General features: G+C 37.5%; 1 protein-coding gene across 2 annotated transcripts in view; it reads right to left on the reverse strand.

Annotated features, from left to right (window-relative positions):
- LOC129000855 (uncharacterized) overlaps positions 1–14,625 on the reverse strand; it is a 253,328-nt gene that overhangs the window by 211,832 nt on the left and 26,871 nt on the right. For both annotated transcript variants that reach the window (XM_054427905.1, XM_054427904.1), the window contains exons 4-5: positions 1,640–1,673; positions 662–990 (exon numbers count right to left, since the gene is read on the reverse strand). In XM_054427905.1, the coding sequence (XP_054283880.1) occupies positions 662–990; positions 1,640–1,673 (363 nt within the window). The remainder of the gene's footprint in view (positions 1–661; positions 991–1,639; positions 1,674–14,625) is intronic.

A 14,625-nucleotide genomic window follows, 5' to 3' on the forward strand; every position in this document is an offset into this window, starting at 1 on the left:
CTAAAACTAACCGGTTTCAAGTATTTATTGAAAACCCAGTTTTGACCGCCATTTTTCAAATATGGCGGTGTTTGTCCAAGGGCGTCAATGTTATTATATACCACTCGGCATATTCGCAATCAGTGCAAAAAACTGAGTCAGAATCAGTCAAAAAACCTTTTCCCGCCCAAATTTCCAGGTCCCCCTAGCTGACGCCCAGACATTTTATTGGGCTAACACTTTTTGTGAATAAGTTTTAGAGGCAGAAATGCATTTCTGACATGCTTAGTTGTAAGCAATTGCAAAGTTTTATTCAAACATAAGGATTTCATAGAAATAAAATCTTCTACTGATTTCTAATTTCATTCTGCACCCACACAAATCTGACCTCAGCTTAGAGCCAAGCCGTTAATTGAAGGATAACTTAAGGAAAACGAGTTTAACATTTTAAAGACTATTTTTTAAACTAAGCCATAAACAAGTTTATACATTTCCTCTACAGTCTTCGTATATACATTAAACTCGTTATGCGTTTGGTTCCAAAATCGTTTAACATTAGACAGTGGGTTTACTTAGTTACAATTGTACATAAATTACACAAAATATATACATTAAGGATTTACTCATTGTTTTACAGTATCGCTAAACTTCTAATGACGTTTTCCAACTACTTAAAACTCACCCTTTTCCAGTAAGAGTTCTTTGACGGAGAATTTAATTTAGTAAACACAACCGTTCTGAAATCGTCCTTATTGTACATCCAAGAGAAATCACGATGCTTTCTTCTTTCACCGATATGAAAAATCTCCCTAGCAGATAAGTCTTTTTTTAGCGCCATAATGGTGAGTGTTTGTTTCAATGCTTCAGAACAACTAATACCATCGATTGATGCTATTTGATGTCCTATTGGAGTTCGCAGTCTTATCTCCCGGTATTGGTTGTAGCAGCTCAACACAATTTTCGGACTTCCAACGCTCACATACTCTGCGCTAATTCCAGTAGTCATATAATCTGAGAAAATAATAGAAATTTAACTCAGTTTAATAAATAAATTTAACTCAGTTTAATAAATTCAACGAGTCATGCACACGCACAAAAATACTTATTTCATTCTAAAGCGAATTGACATCTGAATTGAATACTGTCCTGCCAATAATCATTTATTTGACCTAAATGGAATTAGTGGGTGTCGGGGTTCAGGCCACTGGTACTGTAGTAAATTCAGGGGCCATATTTATAACACCTGACCTAACCTAATGTAACCAAACCTCTATATGTGTTTTAGGGCTAGAGGTGGCCGGTTCTCCGTTTCCCGGAATGTAGTATGGCCTTGAATTTGAAATATGAATTTGTTAATGGTTTCTTATCCATTGCACTGTTAAGGGTGGTCTCTGTGGCAACTAAAAATTGTATTACTCTCAAACAATGTAACAATATGAGTCTAAAAAAATAATTAACCTTAGTAGTTCAATAACAAATAAATTAATTTTGTTGAAGTTTTACAGCTCAGGAGTAGGAGGCACTGTAAAATTAGCTTGTCAAAAGTTAGGCTATATTTTCTTAAGATAGTGTTTGTTTTGAAACAGTATGACACTTGAAGTCAAATACGTGTAAAATGTATCTAATAAATGCAAAACCAATTCGTAATGGAATAACTCACCGGTTGTATAACGAGGAAAAACTAAATCTCTTTCCTGAAACAAATAAAGTGATCTCATTAATGTTTAAAATGTATATGGGACTAAATTTAATCTCCCCACTACTCCACTGATACAATCAATACTTCTGATATATTAAACAAATTTGATTTTTCTTTTCCGAGTTCGTTTCGCTCTTCTACCCGACCGATTTTTATGGTCGAGGTCTCAAATTGAAGGTATGCACGCACAGATTTCACATCAAGCATCGGCATATACTTATCTGTTGTTTTACTCAACAGTATGGTTTTCAGTGTTTTTTTGTTGTTCATATTCAAATTCTGTTAACGATATCTTTTACCAAGTGAAAATAAACGTCTACTAAAAAATAAACCACTCTAAAATTTCCCATTACTTACTAGATTCCGGCTTACATTATTCTCCAGGTATTAAAATACGGACTTCAACTAAAGTTAGAAATCATCGTTGTTTGTAGTCCATCATTGTAGTATGATATCTAAAATTAAATATGTATTTCCACCCTAACAAACGAGGTTCCAGTTTACTTTTTTAAAGCCGAAGCTGTTATGTGAAAAATGACGATTTTGTGAGTATAATTTGATGGGAAATGTGACTAATGGGATATATGTGGTCATTAGGGGGAATGTCGACATTAGGGTTGGGACCCATGAGATATATTTGGTCATTGTGAGGAATGTGGACAACAGGGTTGGGACACATGATATATATATATATATATATGTGTGGTCATTGGGAGGAATATGGACACCAGAATTGGGACCCATGTAATATATTTGGTCATTGTAAGGAATGTGGACAACAGGGTTGGGACACATGGGATATATGTAGTCATTGGGAGTAATGTGGACATCAGAATTGGGACCCATGTAATATATTTGGTCATTGTAAGGAATGTGGACAACAGGGTTGGGACACATGGGATATATTTGGTCATTGTGGGGAATGTGGACATCAGGGTTGGGACACATTCGTTATATATTTGGTCATTGGGAGTAATGTGGACATCAGGGTTGGGACCCATGTGATATCTTCTATCTATATATTAATTGCGTAGGCCGATTCTTTGCGTCAAAATTGTGGGCGACTGGGAAGTCGTAGAATGACGGGAGAGGGCTCAAAAAGGTTTCGATCCCGTGACGGTGGGAAAAATAGAGAAGTCCCAAAAATTGTAGCACGAAATTAGATACAACATAAAATGTTCTCCATAAGAACAACATTAGAAGCCATTCACTGCTGATTTTTGATTACTTCTATACAGCTGATTGTGATTTATGATTAAGCCAGTAAGCAATATTACATTTGGATTACTCATTTGCCAGTAAATTCTGCAATGTACCGTATACTATATAAAACCAGGGATAACGTTACCTATAATGTTATATTTATTCTACACTTTTTTTTAATTTACTAAAATATATATTTGATATTTATTGTAGTCGGTAATTAATATTTTATATATAGTGGAATAACCTTATCGATCACTCTTAGAAAACAACCTTGGTAAAGAAACGTGACATATTTTTACACAGAAGTGAACTTTTAATATTACATTAAATGATACAACAGTACAACAGCTGACCAGCTGATTTACAGCCAGTGCTGCCAACGTATTTCGCGCGCATACGACCTTGTCTGCATGTTACGCGCTCACTATTTTGTGCCTTCACGTTGCAAATCTGGGGTGAGTGAGACAAAGTAATTAGAGTGAGACAATGTTAACATTGTCTCACTGATGAGCGAATTGGCCAATTTGCTTTCTCAAATCAGTGAGAGAACATGTACATTGTTAGGTAACTGTAGGAAAACAATATTGTTTGGAAGAGATTTTAACCAGGTACTGCCTGTTGCTCCAAACAAAAAAAGTTAATACATATAATATAGCGTATCATGCACGGTAGTAAATGGAGCATCCGTATATAGGTACGTTTTGATTGGAGCGACAGGAGCGACAGTCACGCAGCGACTGTCGCCAAGCGGCACTCGGCAGCCGTGGGACACTGATCTTAGGCACAGAAAACATATTAGGCCTACTATAACCAGTATGTTTTCTGTGTCTTAGGGGGTTTACATGGTCCTGTTTTGCTTGGAGCTACTGTCGCTAGAGCCGCGAGCTGCAGTCGCTGGGTAGGCCTACTGCTCCAAGACCAATCAGGAGCGACAGTCGCTTAGCGACAGTTACATTTCTGATTGTTTTCATACACTATTTTGACAGCTTTTCATTTTCGCTATGGTGTCGTCGGCTATCCGCAGCACAACGTCTGAGATGAAGTTAAGTTTTATTGCAGATGCAAACGATAGATTAATAGAAGAAAAGACAAAACACCCCGCCCTTTATGATTTAAAGAATATTTCCTACAAAGACCAAAGAGTAGAGGACAACATCTGGCTGGCAATAGCAGGTGAAGTCATAAGACCATTAGTTTATTATTATGTTATTATATTGCAAGTTATTTTAATATATTGGTAGATTATTTAGATTGTAGACTTTAAGGACTTTTAATTACATTGTCGTTCAGGTGATTCAACAAATATTTTTCTGTATAGATGGTTATTGATCAAACTGGTTTAAAAGTCAGGCGTGTTTTATGTAAATATATAAAATGCCAATTATTACAGTAATGCGGTAAAAAGATATACTATTCAAATATTAATGGTGTATTAAATGTATTTGGTATTTTTTGTCATACCCTACAATCAACAGAATACAATTTTCGCTCTGTGAGCACTGAGCAGGTTGTTTATGTAGTGTCATTCATATGCCTTTGCATTTAACACATGTTTTATAATTTAGTTTGTTGTTGTGGTGAGGATGACTCTTGTTGAATAATAAACACATTCTTTACTTGCAGCATTTATTAGAATATAATATTATCTTACATGGTGTCAGGTTGTGAAATAAACCTTTAAAAACATGCCAAGACCTAACAAAAATCTTCTAGAATGTCAAAAAAGGAAGAGGACGAGTTTACAACTGAAGATTCTGGAGATGAGACAGTTGGTCCACGACATAGAAGTAAGTTTCAAATAGGCTCTAATAAATCTATGAAAATGATTAGTACCCAATCAAAGCCAGCGCCAATAATGATAGGTCTACAGGCACCACTAAGTGCTCCTGAAATATTTGATTTTACCAACCCAGCTATGTGGCCTGTATGGATTAAGCGATTTGAACGTTACAGGCAGGCATCAGAGTTAAAACCGGACCACCAGCAAATAAGCACCCTTTTATATACCTTAGGGCAGAAAGGTGAAGGTCTTTTTGAAACATTTGGACTAGGCGAAGAAAAAGAGTTAACTTATGAGGAGGTAGTAAATGCCTTTGCGAGGTACCTACTTAGGCCTTAAAAGAAATTTGGTCTACGAAAGAGCTAAATTTCTAAAACGTAGGCAAAGTGCAGGTGAACCGGTGGATGCTTTTGTCAATGACTTGCATAAACTCGCGGAAAGTTGCGAGTTTGGACAGCTTAAGGACAGTTAGGTACGAGACTTAATTGTTATTGGTGTTCATAACCAAAACCTATCAGAGTCTCTACAATTAGACGAGTCATTGACCCTTCATAAGGCAACTACGAGAGTACGTCAAGCAGAAGCAATGTCTAAACAGCAAGCTGTAATTAGAGATAAACCATCCAGGGAAGATGTATTTTGGGTAAGTTCAAAACCTTTTGATAACAATAAACGTGTGGTTCAAACTACTAAAACATTTTCCTGTCGTCGCTGTGGAACAACTCATGGCCCTCGGGAATGTCCTGCTTTTGGAGAAAAGTGTTCCAAACGCAAATTTCGTGGTCACTTTCCAAACTGTTGTCCAAACAAACCAAAGGAGGTAAAATAGATTAAGGAAGTTGACTCAGACGATTCGATTCATTCAAAAAAAGGATATTTAGGTGAAGTAAACTATAAGCAGGGTAAATGTACGAGTGTAGTGGTAAAGGTAAATAGTCAACCAGTAGAGTTTAAGATGGACGCTGGGGCAGACGTTTCTGTTATGGGAAGTACACTTGCACTTGACCTCAAACTTGTAATCCGTCCAACCCATAAATTTCTTTTTGGGCCGGGCCAGACTAAATTGACTGTTGTGGGTGTCTGTTCAGCTGAAATTATGTATGGCAATACGCAAATATTAGAAGACATATATGTCTTGCCGTCCCAAAATACACCTCTAATGAGTAGAAATGCATTGTTGAAACTGGAGTTACTTACGTTTAACGTTAATCTTGTAGATGGTGAATCACTCCAGAGTCAATATCCAAAAGTGTTTGAGGGCATGGGTAAAATGAATCATCCATACAAGATTAGGCTGCACGAAGATGCAAAACCTTATGCTGTTATGTCACCGAGGAGGGTGGCTTTCTCACTCCACAAACAGGTTAAATATGAATTGGACAGGATGCTTGCTGATGGTGTAATAGAACCAGTAACTGAACCTACTGACTGGTGTTCTCCCGTAGTAGTGGTTCCAAGGAGTGATGGTAGAATTAGACTCTGTGTTGATTACACAAAATTGAACCAAAACACGTGAAAAGAGAATTGTTGCGGCTTCCATTAGCGGATGAGCCTCTAGCTAAGTTGGAAGGAGGTAAGCTTTTCACTAAGTTGGATGCTGCCAATGGATTCTGGCAGGTTCCACTTCACAGTGATTCATTTAAACTCACCTCGTTCATTACACCATTCGGGCGATATTTCTTCAAGAGACTTCCGTTTGGAATCTGTTCTGGACCGGAGGTTTTCCAATTCCGACTGAGTCAAATGCTTTCTGATATCCCAGGCGTAGTGAATCAAGCGGATGATATCTTGATAATATGGAAGACAGAAGTAGAACATGACAGCAGAATCAAACTGGTACTAAAGAGACTCTCAGACAATGGTATCACGTTAAACAAAACAAATGTAAGTTTGGAGTAGAAAGTGTGATTTTCCTCGGACACGTTGTCTCATCGCAGGGAGTCAGTATTGACCCAGAGAAGACTAAAGCTATTCTGGCCATGAAAAGCCCCCAGAGTATAACGGAGGTTCGACAGTTTTTGGGAATGATAAACCAATTAACGAAGTTCGTTCCTCATCTAGCTGAACAAAACAGCACCAATCAGAAGTCTCCTTAAAAAAGGAGTTGAATGGACTTGGGATGAGCCTCAAGAACAATCTTTTAAGGAATTGAAGAAGGTTGTAGCTAATGATACTGTATTGGCCAACTACAACAGAGAAGCGAAAACTCGTGTAATGGCAGATTCGTCATCTTATGGTTTAGGGGCAGTGATCGAACAGTTTGATGGAAAGGATTGGCGTCCATTAGCATTTGCATCGAGGACATTAACAGAAACAGAGTCAAGATATGCTACCATTGAAAAAGAAGCTCTCGGCTTAACTTGGGCTTGCGAAGGATTTTCTAGCTTTATTCTTGGTAAAAGATTCCAGCTTTACACAGATCATAAGCCTCTGACTGAGATAATGGGTTCAAAGCCGATCTCTGATCTTTCTTCTCGGCTGCAACGTTTTCGTATGAGATTGCAAAATTTCGACTACGAAGTTGTTCACATCCCGGGGAAAGAAAATGTAACTGCAGATTTACTATCAAGAAGCCCTGAAATTTCACCAAAGGATTGGGAGAATGAGGTTATCGAGAATCTGTAGTAGGAAATGTTTGTAAGAAGCATAATCGATGCATTGCCTTGTTCTGATAAACGGCTGTTGGAAATTAAGAATGCCCAACATGAAGACCCGGAAGGACAGGAGCTCTTAAAAAAATCGGTATTCTGGAAGTATCGCAATGAATTTGCTTTGGAAGATGGATTAATTGTAAGGGAAGGAGGATGTTCATTCCAAAGGCCTTGAGAAAAGAAATCTTATCAAGATTACATGAGGGACATTTGGGTATAGTGAAATGTCGGCGGCGTGCTCAAGAATCTGTTTGGTGGCCAGGCTGTTCAACAGAAATTACTACTACAGTGGAAAATTGTCCAACATGTATAGAACACAGACTACAGCGAAAGGACCTCTGATGTCTACACAGCTTCCTCAGGAGCCTTGGACCCACTTATGTGCAGATATTTTGAAATGTAACCAAAACTGGTATTTGGTAATACAAGATTATTTCTCACGATTTTTAGAGCTCATCGAACTCAATACTTTGACTTCAGCGGCAGTTATTGGAAGGATGAAAAACATTTTTGCACGACACGGGATCCCTCTAGAAATTCGTACAGATGGAGGTACTCAGTTTACTTCTGACGAGTTCAAAGGTTTCGCAAAAGAGTATGGATTTAGAGCTGTAACTAGTAGTCCACACTTTCCTCAATCGAATGGAGAAGCTGAAAACGCTGTATCTATAGCCAAGTGGATTCTACTAAAGACTAAAGAGTCCGGATCCCAATCTTGGTCTATTACCTTACAGGACCACCAAATTGGAATCGGGGTTATCACCTACAGAGCTGCTGTATGGTAGAAAACTAGGAACAACTTTACCTTCTCTCAATGACTTTCAAGTGGTTGGAAAAGATCAAATAGAATCTTTTCGAAACTGTGACAAGAAAATAAGAGACAGAGTCAAGAAAAACTTTGACAACAGAAGAGGCGTCAAAGAACTTCCACCTTTAACAGTAGGAGAGAGGGTCTGGGTTAAAGATATAAGTGCGAAAGGAACCATAAGATCAACAACCAATCTACCTCGATCCTACATAGTATCATTGAGTAATGGGAATGATGTAAGACGAAACAGATGGCATCTCATTCCCCTACCAAGAAAAGAGAATGATGATTCTGACGATGTCTACCGTGGAAGGAGGGTGCAGCAAAACCACAATGATGGAATAAGAAGATCGAGCAGAACTATCATACCACCAATAAGATATGAGTAAATATAATGAGGAAGGGGAGATGTAGTGTCATTCATATGCCTTTGCATTTAACACATGTTTTATAATTTAGTTTCTTGCTGTGGTGAGGATGACTCTTGTTGAATAATAAACACATTCTTTACTTGCAGCGTTTGTTATAATTTTATATTATCTTACAGTTTATAACACTGATTTCCAATTCAAGTGATGCTTGTGTAATCAAATTTACGGAGAATGTTCAGTTTTTTTTTTCTTCGTGGCAGTTTTTGAATGTTTCTTATACAAATAACTAAAGAATACTTAATTAATTTTTACTAAGTGAATTTATTGAATTTATTTAGTGAATTTATACTTAGTGCGCACTTTTGAGGTTAGGTGCACTGACGGTACCACGTCTCGGTGACGCCAGGAAGAAGAAGTCGCTCCAAGCAAAACGTACCTTAACAGTAAAACCTAGAGGTAATTTCCGTTTCTTAAAACTAACCATAAATATGCATTATGAAGATGCTGATGAAAGGTAATTTCATGATTGCTTTCGATAACTGGGTAATTGAACCTAACCAGTCACAAAATAGTTAGTAATCAATCAGGCGTTGATTAGGCCCAATAGAAGATGTAAAATCAATCGCACCTTTAGGAGGAGTACCACCACGTAAACTTACACTAGGCTAATAGTAGTTTTTTAAATGTTGGATCATAAACAAATATAGGGTTAAGTTTGGTGGGATGACTTTACTTTACACGAGGATAAACTTAGAAATAATAACTGGGTTGGGGTGCTAATTTTTAGCGGTTTTGACCAAGAACTATTTCATATATTGCCCTTTAAGGCCGTAATTGCTTTCCAACGCTTTCCAAAGGGAACTTTCCATATACCCAATGTTAAAAATACCCCAGCTGTACTTATTTATTTGTATGTGATTCTTTCAATTTATTATCTTACTAGCTGTAACCCGCGGGCTTTGCCCCGTTTAACTTCTTAATTTTCAAGATTACTCGTTCGCATGGCTCAATCACGTCCTGGTTGAAGTTTGTTCGCTACGCTCACTCACCTTTAGGTTGGAGCTCGTTCGCTACGCTCACTCACCTTTAGGTTGGAGCTCGTTCGCTACGCTCACTCACCTTTAGGTTGGAGCTCGTTCGCTGCGCTCACTTGCCTTCAGGTTAGCTCGTTCGCTACGCTAACTCGCCTCCAGGTTGAAGTTCGTTCGCTACGCTCACTCACCTTTTGGTTGCAAATTAGCTGTTGTCATAAATGTAAAAGAAATAATAGTGCTGCACCCTGTTGGTAATCCTTGTAACTTTAATGCTATTGGACATCATAGAACAGAACCAACTTGTTTAATTGAAACAGCTGTTAAGATTCAATAATTCCATTTCTCATAAGGTTAACATGGGAAACTCCAAAGCCACTGGGGCGGAGCCCGAAAGGATTTTTGAAATAAGAATATGCCTATATGTTAATCGGGAATGTGAGCTATCATCATGCCAAATTTCAGCCCAATCCGACCAGTATTTTTCGATTTTACTTTTCCCATACACACATACACACATACAGCAACCACCTCTTTTTTATAATAGTATAGATTAAAATCAGGTGTGATTATTTGTTTGTATTACTGTATTCTGTTTAGTTTATTTTAGCTTAATTTAACCAATCAATATTTTTATTAATACGTTAATACTTATGAGGTTAAACGGGGCGAAACCCGTGGGTAATAGCTAGTAAATAATATGTAAGGGTTCATAAAATTCGTGAATATTTATAATAAAACTAAACCCTTACTAGCAGAATCGCCTCGCCAATTCGCCGAAGTTCCAAATTGTAAACAAAACAAATTAGTAGATGACACAAGTTCAGCAACAGCTGATCTTGTGGTTCACCGCCGTACCGCTGGGCCGCGCATCAGTCGCTCGCGCCTGCGCCGGGACCCCAGCCACACAGCTGGATGTGCGCGGCGCTGGCAGAGACAGTGAGTCGGAGTCGGCGTAGAGGTGGGGATAACTGTCAGAAATGCCCAGCTGTTATTTGCCCAGCAGCTGCGTTACGATAACTGTTTAAAATAACGGTTATCAAATAACTCTCAGCCGAGCTGAGCAGTACTGGCAACTGGCAAGAAACTCAGGCTGCCCGATAACCGTCGCCGCTAGGCAGTTATTGGATAACTCTAGTTGTCAATCAGCCGTATGGCTATCTACTGCGCCACAGTTGTTACGCGGCAGTTTGAGAGACGGTTACCGTCGCTGCCTCGCAGTTATTTTAATAACTCCAGTTGTCGATCAGCCGTATGGCTGCCTGGGCCTACTGGATAACCGTCGCTGCCTCGCAGTTATTTTAATAACTCCAGTTGTCGATCAGCCGTATGGCTGCCTGTGCCTATTGGATAACCGTCGCTACCACACCACGCAGTTATTTAATAACTCTAGTTGTTAGGCAGCCGTGTGTGTTTGCTGCACTACAGCAACAGTCTTGAGTGGCAGTAACCATAACAATTACTTACTTTTATGAGATTATTAAACAAATCCGATATTATATACAGCCAAGTGGTTATCTTATTTGCTACAAAATGTTAGTTAATGTCAAAAATACACAAATAAAAATATTTTAAAACGATTGGCAAACGCTCCGTTACTAAAAATAACAATTGCACAGCAGAGCAGACGGTTATTTTGACGGTTATCGATAACTCCTAGTTTTCGATAACAGCTGTTGCCGATAACAGTTATCGTCCAATAACCGTTATTAAATAACGGCTGCGTTATTTGCTCCCCACCTCTAAGTCGGCGAGAGTCGACGGTCAGCAGGAACAGTGGCCTGAGCAATTAGGCAGAAGTTGTGATGGGACAAACGACTGATTTCAACTATCCGATGGTTTTGCTTTCATCCGATAGTCTTCAGATGGATGATTCATCTGATGATTTTTAGTGTAGTGGGGTGATTCCGTGCTGCTTCCGGAGAGACAGATAAAACTATCCGACTAGAGGTAGAATGGATAAACCATCTGTTCCCGCACCTGATCAGTAGTTTTGTTATTGTGGCGTTTGGCTTTCCTATCTAGCGCCATGTTTTGGAGAATTTATCCGTGCACGAATAAACAGAAAAATGATTAAAAAACTAAAATGTACTGTGAGAAAATTACTTCCCTCTTCTATGTTTTATTTTTATAATAAATTTATTAATTTCTTTATTTTTTTCGTTTAAAATTATTTAAAATAAATAATTAATTCGTGCTTAAGGTTTGTTATTTGCTATTTAATGAGACAATTCCCATTTTAAGTTGCTTGGTTATCTAAACTTAATTATTTCATCTTTCGATATTTATTACTCACGTAATAATTTTACGCCTAAAAGGTATCAAGGCTGTTTGTACAAATTATTCATAATCATAATAACTCCGTAATTAGTAATTAATATCTGCGCGAATGCATTTAAGTTACTGTTGTGCTGATCATGAGCAGATGATTCACCTGAGAATGGATTAATAATAACCAATTTAATACCCCTGTGTAGATAATTAAAAGGTAAACAAATTTAACTCATGGTGCAAATAAACGAATATTCATTTCACCATTCAATAATTTAAAGAGCAGTTTCAGTTGTCAAATCACTAATTCGTAGTTTAAACGAATGAAAATGCGGGACAGATAGTTTTACAAATTGGATGAAAGCGTGTAACGGGTGGTTTAAGACAGATGAGATAGTTGACTCGGCTGATTCACATGTGATAGAATGGATAGTTCATCCGGATGAAAAATAAAGTAACCATCGGATGAATCGGTTGGCGCACAACAACCGGATGAATCGTTTGTTTCTATCGGATAGTTCCCATCACTAGGCAGAAGAAGGACGCCCGACCCCCGACCCTACACACACTCTCGCTCACGCCAAGTGGACGACATTCGCCATTCGCCGTCGTTGTACCCAGGGCCGGGGATAGCAGCTAGTACTACTAGCTGCTATCCCCGGCCCTGGTTGTACCTAGGGCGCCTAGGATAACTCGACCTCACTCGCTATCGCTTTTATTACGCCTATCGTTTATTTCCTGTTATTCAATTACGTTATTTAAGTCAAACGTCCGCGGGAAGTTTAGTCTTAAATTTAATTGAACTAGTGTACATGTTGCTCGAATTCGAGCAATTAGGATTTGCAAACCAATAACAATCATACTAAGCTGTCCACATTTCAACAAAAACACACCTACCTTCCCTGTAGCAGCAAACCTAGGTACTCATATTAAAATTAACTTATTGTTATTTATGTAGGAAACAATGACCATTTTCAGGGAATATGTTTGTAGAAATTAAGCCAGGTAAATGGAAATATTGGTTTGCTGCGGATGCACAGTTTTAATAACAACAGCAATGATTGTAGAATCTGAATTATTACTTATATCCATGAGTTTATCTAGCAATTATTTCCTGTAAAATATTGTTGTAAATGTAAAATAGCAGCTAAAAAATATTGGACAGACTCGGTCAACAAATGACGTAACTGAAAGAATCCCATACTAATGACATTAACATATAGTTTGACAGTAGTTCCATTTAATCAATGTTAAATGTTTACATTCGGGCGAGTGGCATATTTTATTTATGTTTATGATCCATACAGTCATGCAGTATTTAATATATTTGGACCAGCTGTGTGGAATTTTGAAATCAAAATTAATTTGACAGTTAGTTCTGATTGTTTACATTTTTAAATTTTGTGGGTTTGTTCTTTGTTACCATGGATACCATAAATAAATATTTCACTTTTAATTTCTGACAACAGCTGGAGTTTCATAACAAATTTTGTTTCCCATGTTAATCTTATGGATAAATACGAAACTTTAAAGGGCCCCAGGGCCTCACTCTCTAATTATTTACCTAAAAAGAAAGTTTCCTGCACAACTTCACGTTACGCTCTTTACAATGACACCAAAAACATGTCAATCGGTTCAGTAGTTTCGGAGGAGTAATTGTCACAAAAATCCTGCTTGCGTATTAAATAAGTACGAGAGGTCGTCCAGTGGTCGAAACTCGACCAAAAATATGTAATGTAAACTTACTCACTTCTCTATTTTCACCCCACACTGTAAATAAAACATGTGATTGGAGTTTCTTCCATTTGTTTTGATTTTTTGTTTATATTTCGTTGTTATTTCGTAACCAGCATAGCAACGCATAAGATCCATGTTAATTTTTTTCAAATTTTTAAACTCATTTTTTGTTCTTATCTTTGAGCCTATTTAAATTTATAAAGGGATTCTGCACACCTACAGGAAAATAGCTTTATAACGGTATGCGTAGATTTACCCCACGATGCACACGAGCTGAGAAAAAAGGTTTTAAAGAAACATGCTTGCCTATTAATATATAGATAGATAGATAATTAGCAGAGATCGTTTTCTTTAAACTTGTGATTAGTCATATCGTTCTACTATAACATAGAGTGTTATCTGTTTTGTTAAAATAACTTTGTAAATATATAACGATCAGCATTGATTTGTGGAATATATGAATTTCGTTCGATACATAATTTATAGACCGTGAGTTCAAAGAAGTAACGGTCAAAACGAGATCCGCTCGGTTATAATTCCTTTGTGTTTTAATTGTGTTGTTTTATTTGTATTGTTTAAATCTATTCAAGTTCGATCGGTTCCGGTCACGCAAGGTGGCTTTTTCATATTCGTGTGTTTTTGTTTGTTTTGTTTATCGCGTAGGTCCGTGAGAACACGGTGTTACCTAAATATAATGTGTGGTGTTTAGTTTGTAGTCAATGTTGTTCGTAATTACTGTAGCAGCACTTCAGCTGTGAGATATTTTATCTATGGGTATCAGAGTTAATTAATAGTGAATTTATTAGAGTGATTTTAATACTTTGTTGGCTTCTTTACTAACTGTTGTGAGAACAGTTTATTTCATAACACCTGTTAATTTCTATTAATTATTATTATATGTTTATTTGTTATTCTATGTTTGTAAAAAGGTAAATAAAGTTAGTTGAGTTTGAGTTATGACATAAAACAGTGCATTCACTTAATTCTTAGTAAAATAGTACATGGTGGCAGCGGTTTAGAGCTATGCCTCAGAAGAAAAATCCAAGAAGGAAACAATCTGACTATGAAGATAATGAAAATGAAAGAAGCAGA

The sequence above is a fragment of the Macrosteles quadrilineatus genome, unplaced genomic scaffold (genome assembly GCF_028750875.1).
Source record: "Macrosteles quadrilineatus isolate MER2022 unplaced genomic scaffold, UCM_ALF_1.0 Scaffold_8__2_contigs__length_117827958, whole genome shotgun sequence".
In the NCBI taxonomy this organism is placed as follows: Eukaryota; Metazoa; Arthropoda; class Insecta; order Hemiptera; family Cicadellidae; genus Macrosteles; species Macrosteles quadrilineatus.